Genomic DNA, 18414 nt, shown 5'->3' on the forward strand with positions numbered 1-18414 from the left:
ACCCGGCTAACTCAGCCCCCCCCCCTGTCCTTCACATTCTCCATGCCTTTGCTCGCATATCCTCTTGCGCAATTATCCGCCTCTGTGTCGTTATGTTTCATTCCCGCCCGCTTTAAAAACGCCAGAAACTTAATCTATTGTTTCGACTAATTTGAGCCGTTCCCACTAAATTACCCTCATTTTTTAACCCCCTTTCTTACTTTTTCTCTCTTTTTCCCAGAGAATGCTTGTGGGGATGTTTTCTGTTAGAGAAGTGCCTTCTGCTCTACTTTTGGAAGCTTCAGAACGAACTTGCGAGCAAATGCAGCTGCATCGCAATTACCGCAGGGATGTGATGTGAGTCACTTAGCTGTGCACTCAACAAGGGACAAAAAAAAATACCCTTTTCTTTTATTTTGTATGGAGAAGAACATCCATTTATATGGACGGTCGGAGGTATTTACCTCGAAACAGCCACGGTGATCAAAATTGTTCAAAATTGTCAATTTGGGAAATACTTTCATTTAGTTGTCAAAAATTGCGCAATATTTGGGACAATTTTATCCTTGAAAAGTTTTTTTTTATAATCCCGGCTCTTTCGAGAAGAAAGACATCACAAAAGCTTATATCGAGCCACAATTGGCATACTTACGCACGGTAGTTTTATGACCCTTTTAACAAGCTGTACTATAACTACCACTATTCCTTCAATTCAGAGTGCAGACAGTTTGTCTGAAAATGCACATCTTCTTCTTTGACAAACAGCACATGACTGTGAATAGTATCAACAGCTGAGGAGGCATGGCTGTGTTGCTGATGTTGCACCCCCTGTAGGTTAGAACAGGAATTTGTACTTTGATCAGGGTGCCGGCAATACCTCGCCTGCTCTTCACATAGAATGTCGTGGGATCTTCAACGTCCACCAACTACTAGTAGACCGGACACCCAGTTTAACGTCCAACCGAGGGTTGGCACACACATTGATGCTTCTCACCCTGCCTGCGAGACCGCAGGATGACAGTTTGCAGCTGCAGGGGCAAATCCAGGAATTGGGTAGGGGGGGGGGTTCCAAATAACAGAAAATTATAAATTTTCCAAATAATTTCCAAATCAATTACTGTGAGCTGTTAGTGGTTTATATTGTTAACCTCCGCCATCGAAGATGGATGGAGGTTACTGTTTTCACCCCTGTCTGTTTGTTCGTTTGTTTGTGAACAGTATTACGGAAAAACTCCTGGACGGATTTCGACGAAACTTGGTGGGAGGATAAGGTATGGTCCAAAGATCATGCCATTACATTTTGGACTTAGTCCAAAAAAAAAAAACTTAGAAAATTTTGCAACTTTTTTCAAAAAAATTTCGATTTTATTTGAAAAATATTTGAATTTTTTTTGTTGCATTTCTACATGTTTTCAGTGATTTCCACCCCCCCCCCCCCAAAAAGAAAAAATTGTTAGAGAAAAAAAATTTTGCAACTTTTTTTTCCAAAAAAATTCGATTATATAATTTTTTGGCATTTCTACATGCGCGTCAATCTAGTTTAGTTTATTCAATTGTGGTTCAGTAGAGTCTGATCCGTTTTGACCTACAATGAATAGGATATCAGGTTCACTTAAGTGACCCAGCAGTATTGGAGGCGGAGGTTTTGCACTCTACCGAGTGCTCCCGCTCTAGTTTATTAGGTACTGTATTGATACAGTTTTTCTGAGGCTTCTGGCCTTTTTTGTGGCACACTTTCGTGAGAGAAGGAGTTCTGGGTGACCAGGGACTGTAATGGTAATTTTTTTTTTGTTGGGAGGGGTGGGGGGGTTCTGGGCAACAAGGAAACCCCCCTGGATTTGCCACTGAGCTTGGCCGAGATTCGAACCCAGACTAGAATGTGTGTACCTTTAAGCCATCCTGCCAGCCTTAAAATGCACATCAATTTATAGAACTGCTCCGAAAGCAATCGGAGTTGACACTCAAATATTTTTCAGCATTGATTGTGGAGGAAGGACAGTACACTATAGTCATGGAAGAGAAGGAAGATTCAGGAAAAAGCCTTATGTTGTTTACTTCCCACAAAAAATAATATAGTTGTACGGTCCCCCTCATAACATAAGCTTGAACGTGCATCATGTGCCAGCTACATGTCATATCTCAAATTGCACTCTGTCGTCAGACCTTATAAGCTCGGATTTAATCGCAAAAGTAACTACCTTATAAATCGGAAATCAGAAAAAGACATCATATCTACTTTGTAGGGTAATCAAGAGATAGATTAGCGTTGAGGTGGTTTGAGCATTTTAGTGAGGAAACTTAGCATAACAATTGCGCATTTTGTGAGGAAAGCACCAAATTTGGCACACTAGTAGCCTATCATATTATGAACAGATTTGGATATTGGGCCATCTCAAATTTTTTGATGGCAGTGGAAAATGGCTGCCACAGCCATCAGAGGCTGAATTTGACATGGTCCAATATCCAAATCTGTTCATAATATGATAGGCTACTAGTGTGCCAAATTTGGTGCTTTCCTCACAAAATGCACAATTGTAATGCTATATTTAGCTAAGTTGCCCCACTATTTGGGTTCCCCTTCAACAAAGTGCAAAACACTGATAGTTCATTTCATTTTAATGATATATCTAGTACAGTTCTGTTAGCTCGACAAAACAGCTCAGGTGTGTGTGTGTGTGTGTGTGTGTGTGTGTGTGTGTGTGTGTGTGTGTGTGTGTGTGTGTGTGTGTGTGTGTGTGTGTGTGTGTGTGTGTGTGTGTGTGTGTGTGTGTGTGTACAAAATTCAATGTTTACTGCACACTTCTGCTTTAAGACACCATTAAACGATTCATAAGACCATCAATTCCAATTTCAGAAACCTCGACAGTGAGAAAACGTCAGGAAGCTTAGGGTTTATAAAGCATCACATAAGGGCAGATTAGAAATATGACATTTTTTTATCCCAGATATTGTTACAACCAATATGCTTTCATATCACCGCGAACAACAGACATCATGTAAGCAAAAAGATAAGTGACAGCACACCTAAAGTTAAAGTGAAGCCCTCACAACCTGAATGTGCACATTTTCCCCCACACTCTATGATGTCGTTCCTATGATGGTTATAACTGGGCCATGTTGGATAAGTTTACAGTGAGGGCTCTCACTTCTACCAGCATGGTAGCACACCTAAACATCGAGGTAGATCTGTCCAGGTTGTTTGAAGGACAATAGTAGGAAAAAGATTTGAAGTAAGCAGCCCAAATCACCACGTCAACCTGATCAAACCACTCCAAGACACCATGGAACACTCACTGCCCATTGGGAAGGGGGGGAGGGGAGAGCCTTTGTCAGCAGACAGAAGACAACACTGAATCTGCACTTGCGCTGAAGGAAGAATGATTCAGTATTGCACCCAGCATCAAGTACAAACCGTTAGTGACACCAAAACTCTACAAGGAATCAAATAAGCAATTGTGAATTTAATTACCCTGCACATCAACTTACATTGTTGCGGTATAGCATACATTTCCCAAATCGAGCATCATGTTTGGATTAACTGTGCCTTGGGGAGAAAATAATCAGAGCATTCCATTTAAGAAAGCTCTGCTATGAGAATGTGCATGGGAAGTGTGAAAAGCAGAGATGGCCTGTTAAACTGTGTACCCAATGGAGGGTTGCTGTACAAGTTTTTCCGCTCGCTCACTGCTGAGATGATAGAGAAGAGAACTGGCATCCCAACATGCAGACTTAAGAAGAACATTATTCCATCAAGCTTGTGGATACAACATCCGAGTCACTGTGCTTGGAGAAAAAGGAGTCTATTTTTATCCACAGGCTTTAATATCCCTGCCACTGAAGATGGATGGAGGTTATGTTTTCACGTCTGTCTGTCTGTCTGTCTGTGAGCAGGATATCTCAAAAAGTTATAGATGTATTCGGAAGAAATTTGGTGGACAAGTTGGATGTGTGACAAAGATGAAATGATTCGATTTTGGTTTAGATCCAGATCAGAGTTATTTCATTTTCAAAGTGAATTTTCACCATTGAGAGATGGGGCCAAAAACTATATATAACATGATATTTGAAAAAGTTGTGAACAGATTTTGACAAAACTTGGTGGATGAGTTGGTTAGGTGACAAGAACAAGCCGATTCGATTTTGGTTGAGGTCAGAATTCAGATCCGGCCTATCATTGGGATACAAAACATAAACTGTTCAGCCTGGCGGAGGTAGGCGCTCTACCGAGTGCTGTTCTAGTTTTCGTGTGATTTAATATCCTTCAATTACACTACACCCTTTTGATTTGGCACATTGGTTGTTGAGATGATTATTTAAGGAGTGAGAATAATTTTGTGGCTGGTTTTGGTTTTGATGTGAACCCATGTGTGATTTTTTTTTGATGGAGTAAAACACTCATTTTATTGTATTCACCTTAACACTTTCTTTACGGATCTCATTGACTTGCTGTTTTAAGTTTCATCTTCTGTTGGGTAGTTGCTAGTAGCATCATTATTGGAGAGGGAGGCTCTGCCACAGATGCAGTGCCCCCTGTGGGTTAGAGTCGGTATTTTGGGGAATCCGTTTGCAGGGTGCCGGCGATAACTCACCTAATCTGCGACAAAAGGCACCATTGGATCTTTAACCCCCACCAGCTAATGTGAGTACATGGGACATCCGGCTTAATGCCCATCTGAGGGTCGGTGCAATTTGTGATGCAACACCCTGCCTGCAAAGCACCAATCTCAAAGTTTATAGTTGGAACAAGGGATGGTGATTGTTGTATGCCTACCACCGTTGGAAGCCTGTCATGTCAGACATTAACCCTTCATCGGAGAAAAAGAGGATTTCTGCTTATTTCACCCATTATTCTATCTGTCCACCAATATAGACCAAAACTAGTCTTCATGAGCAAGAGTAGTTCTTCATTGTACTTTATAGTTGGGCTGAGAATGGAACTCAGACTTGATGGTTTAAAGGTAAGTACAATACCTGTACCATCCTGTTAGGCCACTTTTTCTTTCTTTTTTAAAAAAAATTAAGTAACATACAGTATGAAAACAGCATCGTCATATATTTATTTATTTTCCTTAATCCATAAATCCATCTAACAGCTCATGGGGTAGCTAAATGACAAAGGACAGCAGGTTCACATACTGACAGAGGATCAAAGGAAAAAAGGGAGACAATAACATCACATTGGGGAGACAGAAAGGGAAGGGGCAAGGGTGTTTCATACTCAGCCCATAAATTGTGCGACTTCAAACTTTCAGTTTAGCTTCATCCAAAAAAAAATTTCAGAGATAGCTCATGAGCAAGGTGACAACATCTGATGCAGATTCGTCGTTACAGGGAATAAAGTCGACTCCACTTAATAACAATTATCAAGTTGCTTTTAACCGAGCTGCTGTAATGCGAGAAACCGTTACCCATGAGAGTCAGGCAAAAGAGTTTCGAAGCAATAAAGTTAAATTTTTCTTGGTTTCGTATGATAAACTAACCGGATTAATGACATCAATCAAACAATCCATTGCACATTATGAATACAAAGTATAAAAGCATTGTAAAACAAACTGAAATGTTGTCAATGTTGGCTAATTTATATTCAAAGTGGATGAACAAGTCGGTCTCATTGGCGTTGTAGGTGTCTGAAGGTCAAACACTGAAGAATCTGAGTCAGTTAGACCTTTCTTAATATTCCATAGTTCAAACTAGAAGGGCACTCAATAGAGTGCATACCTCCGCCGGGCTGATTAGTTTGCGTTTTGTATCCCACAGATAGGCCGCATCTAGATTCGGACCTCATCTAAAATTTAATCAGGTTGTTCTTGTCTCCAAACCAACTCATCCACCGAGTTTCGTCCGAATCTTTCCATAACCTTTTTGAGATATTGTGCTATATATCCTTTGAGTCCTATCACTCAATGGTGAAGAATCACTTGATATGAAAAATTCTCGGATACAGTGCTCGATTCAGATCTTCACCAAAATCGAACCAATTTGTGAGTGTCACATACCCAACCATCTATTACCTTCTGCTATCCAAAACCATAATCTTTTCTACCCCTGCTAATCCACCCCAAACACACCTCCTTCAAATTCCTTGCTTTCCTTCCAGAAAGTCCCTGTCGTGTTAGGACCTGAAAGTCCCTGTAGTGTCCATCTTGTTTACCCTGTGTACCCTGTGCCATCCCTCTCGCTTCCACAGATCTCCTCATGACTCTGTTCCCCACTGTTTTTTCCTTCCCTCTCCTGCCCCTCTTGTCTCCTGCTCCCCTTGTTGTACGTTCTGTGTGTGAGCTATCAAACGAGACTCCACGGTATATGCAAAAATAAAAAACAAATTGGATTTTTCAATCAAATTGTCGATTTCATTGAAGATTTTAGAAATCTCATATAAGTTGTTTACCTTTGGCCGATGTTGACCTGTTGGCCTATTTTGACCACAAAACGAATTGATGGTTGAAGTCAATGACAAAATAAGCAACTCCTCTTCAAATTTCAAATCAATCGGATGAAAATAGACAATTTCAGAAATTCGGCCTATGTTGGCCTTTTGGCCTTTGTTGACCTCAAAAATAATTGGTGGTTCAACTTGGTAACCCGAAATATAAATACTCTTTAAATTTCAAGTCAAATGGATGAAATTTGAGGATTTTATAAATCCCACCTAAATTGTTGACTTTTGGCCTGTGTTGACCTTTTGGTTGATGTTGAACTCAAAAATAATTGTCTGGTTGAATTCAACGATCAAATATGCAACTCTTCTTCAAATTTCAAAATCAATCGGATGAAAATTACCAATTTTAGAAATTCGACTCATGTTGACTTTTTGGCCATTGATGACCTCAAAAATAATTGGTGGTTGAATTCAGTGACCTGATATGCAAATTTTCTTCAAATAAAAATTGAAGATTTTAGAAATTCGACAAATTTGTTGACCTTTGGCCTAGGTTGACCTTTTGACCTCAAAAACAATGGGCTTCTTCCTTATGACGAACTCCACCATGTTGGTGAAGTTTCGTGAAGATCGGTTTAAAATTGTGGCCTGTAGGCGATTGACAAACAAACAGACAGACAGAATAACAAGCCGGTAGGCGACATGGCTGCTCGCTCTAGATGGAAAGCTGGCCGACGCGACTAGCCGATATTCATGTACATGCTATCAATCAATTTAGCACAATAAATATGATTATCACAGCCCTCTTAGTTTGCGCCCAGAAACCCGCCTTGTGAAATTTCAGGCATGTTTCCAAAGAGACTCTAACAAATGGCAGCCCTGGTAATTCCATTTATCTATTCGCTAAAGATTTTATTTTTTTATATGATGCTGTAAGATATTCTCCTTGGGCACAAAAAAAACAGGTCCCTCGGAGGTCCAGTTTCGGAGGTATTGATTTTTTTTGTACAGTCCACAATAAGTGTACGATGTATGATAAAGTATTTTAGCTGTTGCTAAGCAACGGAGGTGTGCATAGCAACCATTCATTTTTGTGTACATGCTCGCCACATTGTACACATTTCACCCAAGTTTCATCAAAATCAGACTCTTTCTCTTAGAGATATTCACAATTAACCGTTTCTGAAATGTTCGACATGTACTCGCCCAAAACCTATCTCCTCCTACAAATATTTTTTGTTAGGGCTGCAAATTGGCATGAAGGGAGCTCGATAGATTGCGCACAGAACTCTAACCTTCGATTTTCGATATTTTTTTTGATTTTTCTTCGATTTTTTGACCACTTTAAAGGGCCGTTGCTATGCCGTTGCTTGGGCCCGGGGTCCCATATTCGAAAGCATACGATTCCCAGAAATATTGGTCCTACCTACCAAATTTCATTGGAATTGGTTTAGTGGTTTAGCCCCAAGGCTTGACCAAAGTTTCGCAGACAGACAGACAGACAGATGGAAATGTCCAGAATAAGGGTGCTCTAAGAGCAGCCAACAGAATAACGCACGCAACCAACTCATATACTGGACTTGGAAAATCTTCGATTTTCGCAAGTAACAAAGACAGACACACAGAAAGACAGACAGGGGTGAAAACATAACATTCATCCACCTTCAGTAGTCGGGGTAATAAGTAAGCTGTTCATAAGGTAATGTGGTTTGTTTCATTGCTAGCAAGCAATGGGGGGGGGCGGGGGGAGGGGGACTTGAATTATGGAATCCTGTTACCAAAGGAATGTTGTTTGAAGGAGAATTGTTACTCTCATCAGGAATGTTATTTGATGGGGGTAAACCATATTTGTATTGGTTCTTCAACAGAATGCCAACTTAAGTTGATTAAAAAGGCTTTTATTTTTTAAAAGGCTTTATAAGGTGAGTGGATATCTTAAACAGCCAGTTGGAGTCAGGACAAGTACCGGAGGATTGGAGAGTCGCAAATGTAACACCATTATTTAATAAAGGATCCAGAGAAGAATTGGGGAACTGTAGACCTGTTCGTTTGACTTCGGTTATGGAGACATGAATCAGGGACCAGATGAGGAACCATTTAAACTAATACAAACTAATTAAAGGTAGTCAGCATGGGTTTACCAAAGGGAGATCTTATTTAACAACAAACTTATTGGAGTTCCACAAACTTGTTTCTGATTGGGTGGATTAGAGAAGTGCAGTGAATGTAGTGTATGTTGACAATCAGGAGGCATTTAATAAGCTACTACATGGGAGGGCTTGTGCAGTGGCTGGTTTGGGGTTAGGGTTGGGGGTAATGTAAACTGCCTTAGTGCTAGCAAGCAAAGACTAGCTGTGAGTGAAAGGATGTATGGCTGGGAGAATGTAATAGTGAGGCACATCAGCGATCAGTGCTGGACTATTATTATTCACGAGCAGATACCCGTGGAAATTGTGTGTAATGTAAAATGTGACTTCAACAAAGTCTTTGTCAATGACGTTTCTTGTTTGCTCGTCACACTGTCTCTCTGTCGCTGCCAGTCATTCCGCACCATCCCTTGGACATTACCGGTCTCCATTAAAGCTATGCCAACGTATGCCGGGTGTGACGTCACAGTCGAAACAAGGACCAATTCATAATCTCACGAGATATGTCTCGAGGAAATTCCATCTCATATGATTGTGGATTTAGTCTCATAGTCTCTTCTTTCGACTCAGACACAGAGCTTCGGTGTCGCTTAAGCAGCTTCCTGAGCAAGAGTTATACTGGGTGGTTTGTCATTGCCTTCCCAACAGAAGTAAGGGCAAGAATTTGGAATTTCGAATTTGGCCATGGTGCCGGAGAGAGCTCCCCTACTCTTCGTGAAGGACACCGTGCGGTCTTTAACGTCCACCAACTAATGTCAGCAAATGGGATGCCCGGTTTAACGTCCATCCGAAGGACAACATTTTACATTGATGAATCGCCCTTCCTATGAAACACCGGGATGACAGTATATAATCTGGGTTGGGATTCAAACCAAAGCTGGATTACTTCGAGGCGAGTGTGCCTACCTCCTCGGGCATTCTGCCAGCCCTGGGTAGCCTAATTGTGTAAATAAATGATCCTAAATTAATCTTCTTTTTTCGTGATGCATAAATAGAAGGTTAAAATTTATGTAACGATGAAACAACGTTTGAAAGACAATCTCGCAAAACTCCATCATCCACAATATTTTACATGGCAGACGGACAGACGTGACAAGCGTTTTGTTGTATAGACGGGCAGAAGCACGTGGAACTTCCTCGGTAAGGGTCCTTGCTCGAGAGAATGCCACATTCAGTTGGCCATGGGAAAAGAAGACAGGCTGAGATAGGTAAATGCCAACCTTATCCAATTTCTGGCCTTGAGAATTGTTGAATGTCGAGTATACAAAGCGTATTTGAACCTGGATGCTCTTGTATACCATTCCTTCACCAATTTCAGCAGATTTCTAGCGGATTCTAGCAACAGATTACACTATAAATCTTTGACTAATTGGACTGAATAAATTCGTTTAGATTCGATTAAATTATGGCATGGATTAGATTCGATTCTGCTAGAAATCAGAATCTGCTGGAAACAGAAATCAGATGATGAATCTAACCAGGAATCAGATGTCTGGTACACCAACAACACCAACAACACGGAAGACATGTCAGTCAGTGTGCTGAGGGAGTGAGTGTGCTAAGCAGTAAACCCCGTCAAAATAACAGCGACCCTTCTGTATCTTCACACCATGCAGCCTTGAAAACTTGGGTGAAAACGTAAAAAATGAAATTGCTCGTTGAGCAAGGAATTGCCGGAATAACTTTGTCATATCTCCATGATCTCTGAAAAAACAAAAACCTGGAAATCAATTTGGTTCTTAGAAGTTGATAGTGTTACTGTTTAATGCGTTATAGCACTTAGTTTGGTCATGATCATAACTTGGAAGTCAATCGGACTTGAAATGGCGTTTTTATCGCAATTTGAAAGTTTCGACCTGACCCCCCTGACATTCGACCCCCAACCGCTAAGAAGGGTGTTGGTGTGACACCCCAATGAGACATATGGTTGGATGCAGAATTGGAAGATGCACGTTTTGGATTTGGTTTGAAGTCGATATGACCATTTTAGTGGATGTTATTGCGAAAATAAGAATTTCGGTTTTTCGGTGACCTTGACCTTTGACGTACATTCACCAAAAATGACAAGTGTCTGAGTTGGACCATGGCCGACGTCTCTACCCAGTTTGGTCATGATCGCTGAAACGGTGTGGCTGCTACAGAGTGCTCGAGCTGCTCAGCTTGGTGCTCGAGGTTAAATGGAGGAGTGCTTTTTTTTTTTTTGCAACAGCAAAAACAAATGTCAAATCACATTCTTGAAGGGGTGCTCTGCTCTTTTATTTGTTTTTACTAACACATGATCTGGTGTTGTATGTGTGTGGGTGAGCACGTGTGTGCGCTTGTCGTTCTTGTATTTCCGGGGCACGAACACAGCTGGTTTCGTGTCTGGGTTGGGCATGATGAGGTGTTGGTTGTGCAAGTATTGGGGTTCTCGTTGGGTGTTGTGCACATGTGGATGTGGTGTTAGGGGTTGAGTGTTGTTTGTTGCTCACCTTATCCAGCCATTTTCCCCATCCAGGTTTTGCCATTTCCATCAGAGCTGTGTATTGTGTGGGTATGTCCACTGTCTCCCGGGTTATACCACCCTCCCGGCTCTTCGATTCCACATTGGTGTAACTGGAAGAAATTTGAAACAACGGCTCGATGAACATGATAGAGTAATTAGGCTTGGACAGGTGACCCAGTCAGCCAGAGCACGTCTGTGCCTGCAATCTGGCCACAAATTTAACTTTGATGGGACCCGTGTCCTAGACACTACATCTAACAAACGACACAGATCCGGGAGGGTGGTATAACCAGAGAGACGGTGGACATACCCACACAATACACACCTCTGATGCAAATGGCGAAAACTGGATGGTGCAAACGGCTGGATAAGGTGAGCAACAACCAACACTCAACCCCTAACACCACATCCACATGTGCACAACACCCAACGAGAACTCCAGCACTCGCACAACCAACGCCTCATCATGCCCAACCCGGACACAAAACCAGCCGTGTTCGTGTCATGGAAACAAAAAAACAACAACAAGCGCACACACGTGCTCACCCACACACATACAACACCAAATCACGTGTTAGTAAAAACAAAAAAGAGCAGAGCACCCCTTCAATGATGTGATTTGAGGTTCGTGTTTTCCATATATATATATATATATATATATATATATATATATATATATATATATATATATATATATATATATATATATATTGTTGTGGTTACCAGATTCGCAAACCACCATTCAGGTCCCTTAGGTGAGGTATCTCGGTAAGTGCATGTGTAGTTAGGCCCAAACCCGTTGTCTAGTGGGAATACATGTCATTTATACGTGCTGCGACTCTTCAGGATAGCCGTTTTTCTTTTACTATCTTTATTTTGGACCAACCGCCATGATCACAACCACAACATCAACCACCAACCACAACCACCGCTTCACCACAACCGCCACGACCTTCACGCACACCTCACAACCGTAGCATCGCCACCGTTCTTGCCCCGCTGTGGGTACCGGTGTTGGACTCATGCAGAACGCGCGTCGAACAGCGTGTACAAAATCACGGATTTTCTGCTTCAAAAACGGATCCAAAACGACACACGCCCACTTTTTGCCGTCCAATCGGTGAGCGTGGAGAGAATTGACCTCGCCCCCAGGGCGATCGATATATGCAAATTTGTGGATCAAAAAGCCTTCACGCCCACTTTTTCTCGGGCCAATGGGGAGCGGGGTGAAAGGTCAAAGGGAGGGGGTCAAAGGCGAAGTTACGGGGGGATAAAAAGGACGGTGTTCGTCAGTCAAAGGAGTCGTAAAAGTCGGAACGAGGGAGTCAGCAGAACGAGAACGAGGGGTCGGAGAGTCGCAAGAGAGAACGAGGGAGAGTCAGCAGAACGGGGTCGGAGAGTCAAGAAGAGGAGAGTCGGAAGCAGAGGGTCAAGACTTCGCGGGCGGTGGAGCTGCTCGTCGTGTGCGTTGGAGTCGGAACGGAGGGGACGGAGCTGTGGAAAGGCGGCGACACCAGACGAGGGGGTGCTCGCGTCGTGCAGGAAGCTGCACCCGAGGGAGGCCGGCAGCGCGACCTGGCCGAGGTGGAGACGCTCGTCGCATATAATAAAGATCCTCTATGCCCCGAGCATCAGCAACCCCCCTCCTGTTTTCCCCCCCCCGCGCTGAGATAGTGCGACCAAGGGGGCCCCGTTCCCACCCCCTGCCAGGCACTGTCCACGAGGCCCGCGGGTTGCGGGGCCATCGCCGCTCCACGTCTCATCACCAGACGGGTAGGCCCGACCAGGTCTCGGCCCCAGGCCTACCTCATTCTTGAGGGTATTTCTTTTCCTTGGTTTTGGGTATGTGTTGTCGGCGCCGTCTGTGAAGTAGAATTGTATAAGTGTTGCCGTGTGCTCGGTAGTCGGTATTAGCTCTGCACTGTGTTTTCACTTTTATGTTTGCTTTTTGTGTAAATGGAATTGTGTTTCCTTTTTTGTGTGCATTTGGTGGAATTGTATTTGTGTGCTTCCCGTGTGCCGCGAATAAATGTGCTTTATTGTTGAACTGTTCTCCCGCTTCGCTTCGTCTTTTCCTCCATTGAATCCTCATCTTGCTTCACGTAAAGGGTTGGTAGTGGGCTGAATACGCCCGATAATTAATCGAACCGTCGAGGTCGTCGATAACACCGCTGGTTTATTCTGATAGTACGGAACGGGTGGCAAGTGGCCCGTGTCCCGAAGTCGACCTGCGGCGAGGTGCGATCGCCCGGTCTACCCTCCGCGTGGGTACTTAGGTAGTTCGAATTCTGGCGAGCAACCCTGTCCCACGCGGGGGGCTGATTGGCTCGATCGCGGTGAGACCGAAAGGTCCACCCGTGACTGGTTCCCGGCGTTAGTCCGAGAGGGTCACGACTGGATTGTCCGTCCGGTGGGCGACGTGCCGCGATTCGAGTTACGTGGCCGTCCGCACGCCGGCGGGCGCGAAATCACCAACACTGGTGTCAGGAGTGGGATACAAATTCATCGCCCTCCTCGCGGCACTGGTATTGGAGAGCGGGACAACAGGCTCTCCTGTCTCCAGCGAAATTCACGGGAATCGGTCCAGGGGTGAGAGAAGCGACCCCCGATTCCCTCCAAATTACGAGCGAGCAAATTAACCCTTCACGAGAAGCAAGATGGCGTCTCAAGGCGAGCGGGAGCCGGGGGTATTAGAAATGTATATGTGTAATAATGTAGAGTCCATGGTCCAGGATGGAATCCCCGAGCAGGAAATGTTGATTGTGCAGGAACACGGACTCGCCCAACTGAACCCAGAGCCCGAAATGGGTGCGGCAGCGGCCGCAGTGTATGACACCTCCCTCCCCCTCTCCACCAAAACCCTTCCCGACCCCTGCCGAAACGGCTCACCCAAGCGCACCCGACATGACCCAGCTATACACCATGCTGGCAAAAATGTATGCGGAAACGACAGCGAAGATGAATGCGAAAATGATCGAAAAAATGGATGCAAACGCAAATGAAATGAAAACGAAATGAAAGGCATGAACGAAAAGATGGATACATTCACAAACGAAATAAAACGCATGAAAACTAAAATGGTAACAAACATGAAGGAAGAAACGAAAAAGTTCCGGGGTGAGACGCAGAACATGGGCCGATGCCTGCAGGCGGGCATGAAGGCCGTGACCAGGGAGCTGGGAATGGCGACTCCACGTGTGGGAGCAAACGAGCTGGGTGGGGGTGCAACGGCTGACAGGCCCGCGGTGGAGGCGGGTGAAAAATAATTCGTGGAACGTGTTGGGCGAGGGTCGTGACTATGACCGAAAGGAAAAATTAAATGGGGAGACCAAAACGTGTGAGACGAGACACGAGGTGACGACAACGGAAATAATAGTTGAGACAAGGGAGGTAAAGGGTGAAGAGTTGGCAGAGACACGGGAGATGGGAACGATAGAGGGAAGACTACACGATGAAGACGGGGTAAGTGACGCGCACGCACACACGGAGGTAGTGGAGGACAATGGGGGTGAGCTCGCGGAGCGTGTTGGGACCCGGTGCGAGCAGCGGGATGGCCTCCTCCAGGAACGAGGGGAGGGAGTATGCCCCCTTGAGGCGAGTCACGACCAGGTGAGTTCGGTCGTGTTTTGCGAGGTTGAGGGGACGAGTGCTGTGGACGGGTGCTTGGAGAGCTTGGGGGGTGTAGAGGCCCCGGAGACCCTTGTGGGGACACAAATCCCCAGTGTGGTTGTCCCTGTGTGTGTGGTGCAAGGCGTGAGTGCGTCCCCGTGTGTGGAAGCGACCCCGTGTGTGAGTGGTGTGGTGGCGATGGTGCTGGAGTGCGTGCTTCCCAGCACGCCGTGTTTGGATGAGGCACCGTGTGTGGATGAGGAACCGTGTGTGGAAGAGGCCGTGTGTGTGAGTGAAACGGCCAGTATGAGTGAGGTACCGCGGGTGAGTGCCCCCGCGTGTATGAGTGAGGCACGGTGTGTGGATGAGGCACAGCGGTTGAGTGCCCTCGCGTGTGTGGGTGAGGCACCGCGGGTGAGTGCCCCCGCGCGAGTGAATAGAGCACCACGTGTGAGTAGTATGGTTTGTGTGAGTAGTGAGGCACGCGTGAGTGAACGGCCGTGTGCAAGGTCGCTGTGTGCCAGGGAGACCGTGTGTGTGAGAGAGCGGTATGTGAGGGAGATGTCGGTTGGCATGCGGGAGCACGCAGCCGCGTCTCCCGGTGTGAATGTGATGGTGTGGACTGTGTGCGTCGTAACACGCAGGTGTGCGTGGGTGGAATGGAGACGACGACGGCGACAGAGGAGGGAAAGCCGAGTAGCGGCTGTAGTTGTTTCGAGGACCGTGCCGGGTTCACCCAGCAGTGAGCACGCGGTTCGTGCTGTGCAACGCACGAGACCACCACGTGCTCGCTTGCGAGAGTGAAGTCCCGGTCCGGAAACGCACGCGGTGGATTTGCCGATCCCGCGGACGGACAAAGTTAGGCAGGTAAATGGATTTGGACCGGACGGGTTCTCCACGCGATCGTGCGTGTTAAGCTCCAACGGGCAAAGCACATGTGTTCGCGTGGGGAACCCCTCGAGACGTGTGGCTTGTGTTTTTTTTTTATGCGCACGGTGACGTCATGGCTGCACGTGGGGTTGGAATCCGGCAGGAGGGGTATCTCTGCCGGATGGTCCCGTCCAAGGAGGGACGAGGAACACGTGCAGCTGCATGACGTCACGGGCAGGTGCAAAGTGCGCGAGCTCTGAGTTGCCGCGCAGGTGCTGGGCATGAAAAAAAAAAAAAGGAACAAGCCTCACTTTCGGGTACACAGGATTCCTGGGCAAGGGGTGGAAGACCTCCTTGACCCGGGGCACAGGATGGAAACTAGTTAGGGGGAAGGGTTAGCTTAGTTAGACCGACTTCATGGGGCAGGGGTAAGTCCTCATGGAGTCCGTGGAATGGATTAGTTAGAGGGATTGTAGCCAGATTTAGGTGGGGAAATAAAATGATTTATTTGGAGACAGTGACAGATTTTTAGATGTGTAGAGGGGACGTAGCTTAGCTACGTAGGTTAAAAGGAACGTGCTGCAGTTTAAGGGACGACGTGGGAGCACGAGTTAGTTAGGGGATGTAGATAGGAGGATGGCAGAGTTCAGTGGTGTGTGTGTTGAAGAGTTGGTGAGTGAAGTGGAAGCATGTGCTTGGTGAGTGAGTGAGGCCAGCGGGTCTGTGTGAGTGGAGCGAATGGGGAATGCATGGTGCGATGAGTGATTGGGGGGAGGAGTGACTCCCGCCCAAGGGACCCCGGGGTCAGTGTAGACTGAGTTAGCTGGGTTAGTCAAATTGAAAAATGGAGGTCGTTTTGTTGTTGGTGGGAGTGTAGGCTCGAGACCCATTTGGAGGGGTGCAGGAGCCCTGTTGACGGGCTTGGGAGCGTGGCTGCGAAAGGTGAGTATCGCTGAGAGGGTACCCCGGGCACCAGGCTAGTCGGCCGCGGTAGGCCATGGGCCCATGGGGGGCCGGGATAGAGTAGTGGGCACGGGTGCGCCTGCTTGGTGCGGGGGCCCGGGGCGCCATTAGCCGCGTGGGCAGTGTTGTGGGCACGGGTGACCCTCGGAAAGGGGCCCGGGAGGCCGGCCTGCCACGTGTGCGTTTCAGGGGAGGTGCCATGGGGGGCACTCCCCGGTGTTAGGGAGCTGGTAGGCTCGGAGGCAGTGTAGTGCCCGGGGGTGCCATAGCGGGAGAATCGGCAGAGGATCGTGCTTGCCAAAGTGAGCCACGTGTCCCAGCCAGGAGACCGTGTGAGGGCACGGAGAGAAAATTGGGGGGCGAGGCCCGAAATTGTGAGGACACCAACACAGGCGACGGGAATCTGGGTTGTTAGAACCAATAGTTTAAGCGAGAGGCGCTTGTTGAAAGCCCCGGGGTAGTTTAACTGTTAAATGGTTAGGGTAGATTAGGAGATGTACCCCTCCGCACCATCCATCCCCTCGCTGTCGTTGTGGGCCGCTGGACCCACTTGGTGTTAAGATCGCCGAACTCTGGGGAGGCCATTCTGAGGCTTCGGTGGGCCTCGGCACAGGACGCTAGCTCTCCCTTATTCCCCTCCGGGAAGGGAACGTAGGGGTTGGGAGTAGGCTAGGTGACAGAATAGGTTAGCCGAACAAGGACGATAAAGGGGGTTAGGGGACGATTTATAGTGGGGAAGTAAAAATAAAAACAATAAAAAACAAGTTGGGGCTAAATTGGGGTTTGACAAATTAAGGGAGTGGGTATGTACAGTGACAGGCAAAGGCGATAGGTTGGGAGGGAGACAGGTAGGTAGGTCCGAGCCCGCCTTCCAAGTGGCCAGCACCACCGCACTCCCTCCACCAACCTCCATTGAACGGCAAAGGCTGGCCAACTTCATCGGCTGGCCGTGTTTTGCTTCAAGGCGGAGGCCGGCCAACTTCATCGGCAGCTGTTGTTTTGCTGCAAGGCCTGTGCCATCGGCTGGCCGTGTTTGCTTCAAGGCCTGTGCCGGCCAGTTCATCTGCTGGCTGTTTTTCTTCAAGGCCTGTGCCGGCCAGTTCATCTGCCGCCTGTGTTTGCCTGCAGCGGCGTTCTTCTGCGGGCTGTGTTTGCCTGCTCACCTTTGCCATGCCATGCCCACTGCCCACGTTCACCAGCCCCGTTCAATTTTTGCTTTGCCCCCCCCCTTGTTCATTTCCATGTGCGCCAGGATCTGAAAGCAACAGTTTGCAAGCTGCAAGAACTGCCCTGTTGGCAGCTACAACACGGGCCTGCAGTGGCGGCCCGTGCACCGTGTTTGTGTTCATGCATCCATTCGTTGTGCTCATTGCGTGTGCCACTTGAGCTGGCACGGAGACTGCGCGCAGCGGCCCATGCACCGTTGTGGTTCACTGCGTTCAGTTCAAAAGGGAAGGCCTTGGACTGCGTGTGAGCAGCCAGCCACGTTCCCTGTCACCTGCATTGTTTGAGCCAGAGACTGCATACGGGCAGCCTGGCTCCCTGCTAACTGCTTTCTTTTGCAGAGTTCAATGATCCTGGGCCATGGTTTAGTGTAAAATTTGTAAGTTAAGGTTAAGATGTACTGTAAATATGAGTGCGCCCCCGGCATGTATGTCTTAGCGCCGGCAATTTTATTTAAGTCGTCCGTGTGAGTGAGTTTGTTTAGGTAGTTACGCAGCCCTCAGGTTATTTATTTTGGGGACACGAATACCATGAATGTCGCACCCAGGGATCCGTAGGTAAAATGTACTAGGGGAAAACTACAGATGATGGCACACGAATTTGTACGACTCGGGACGAGTCTGTAAAAAGGGAAGGGGGTAGTGTTGTGGTTACCAGATTCGCAAACCACCATTCAGGTCCCTTTGGTGAGGTATCTCGGTAAGTGCATGTGTAGTTAGGCCCAAACCCGTTGTCTCGTGGGAATACATGTCATTTAT

General features: G+C 46.6%; 1 protein-coding gene across 7 annotated transcripts in view; it reads right to left on the minus strand.

Annotated features, from left to right (window-relative positions):
- Positions 1-18414, minus strand: part of LOC147013883 (uncharacterized) — a 120969-nt gene that overhangs the window by 89328 nt on the left and 13227 nt on the right. For 5 of the 7 annotated variants that reach the window (XR_015050548.1, XM_085851203.1, XM_085851199.1 and 2 more), the window contains exon 2: positions 10977-11100. The exons of the other annotated variants lie outside the window; for them this stretch is intronic. Coding sequence is in view for 4 of the 5 variants with exons in the window: in XM_085851203.1 (XP_085707329.1) it covers positions 10977-11018 (42 nt within the window). In the remaining variant the exon portion in view is untranslated. The remainder of the gene's footprint in view (positions 1-10976; positions 11101-18414) is intronic. 7 annotated transcript variants of the gene reach the window in all.

This window comes from Eptatretus burgeri, chromosome 13 (assembly GCF_056783735.1).
Source record: "Eptatretus burgeri isolate ZD-2024b chromosome 13, Ebu_testis_v1, whole genome shotgun sequence".
NCBI classification, from domain to species: Eukaryota; Metazoa; Chordata; class Myxini; order Myxiniformes; family Myxinidae; genus Eptatretus; species Eptatretus burgeri.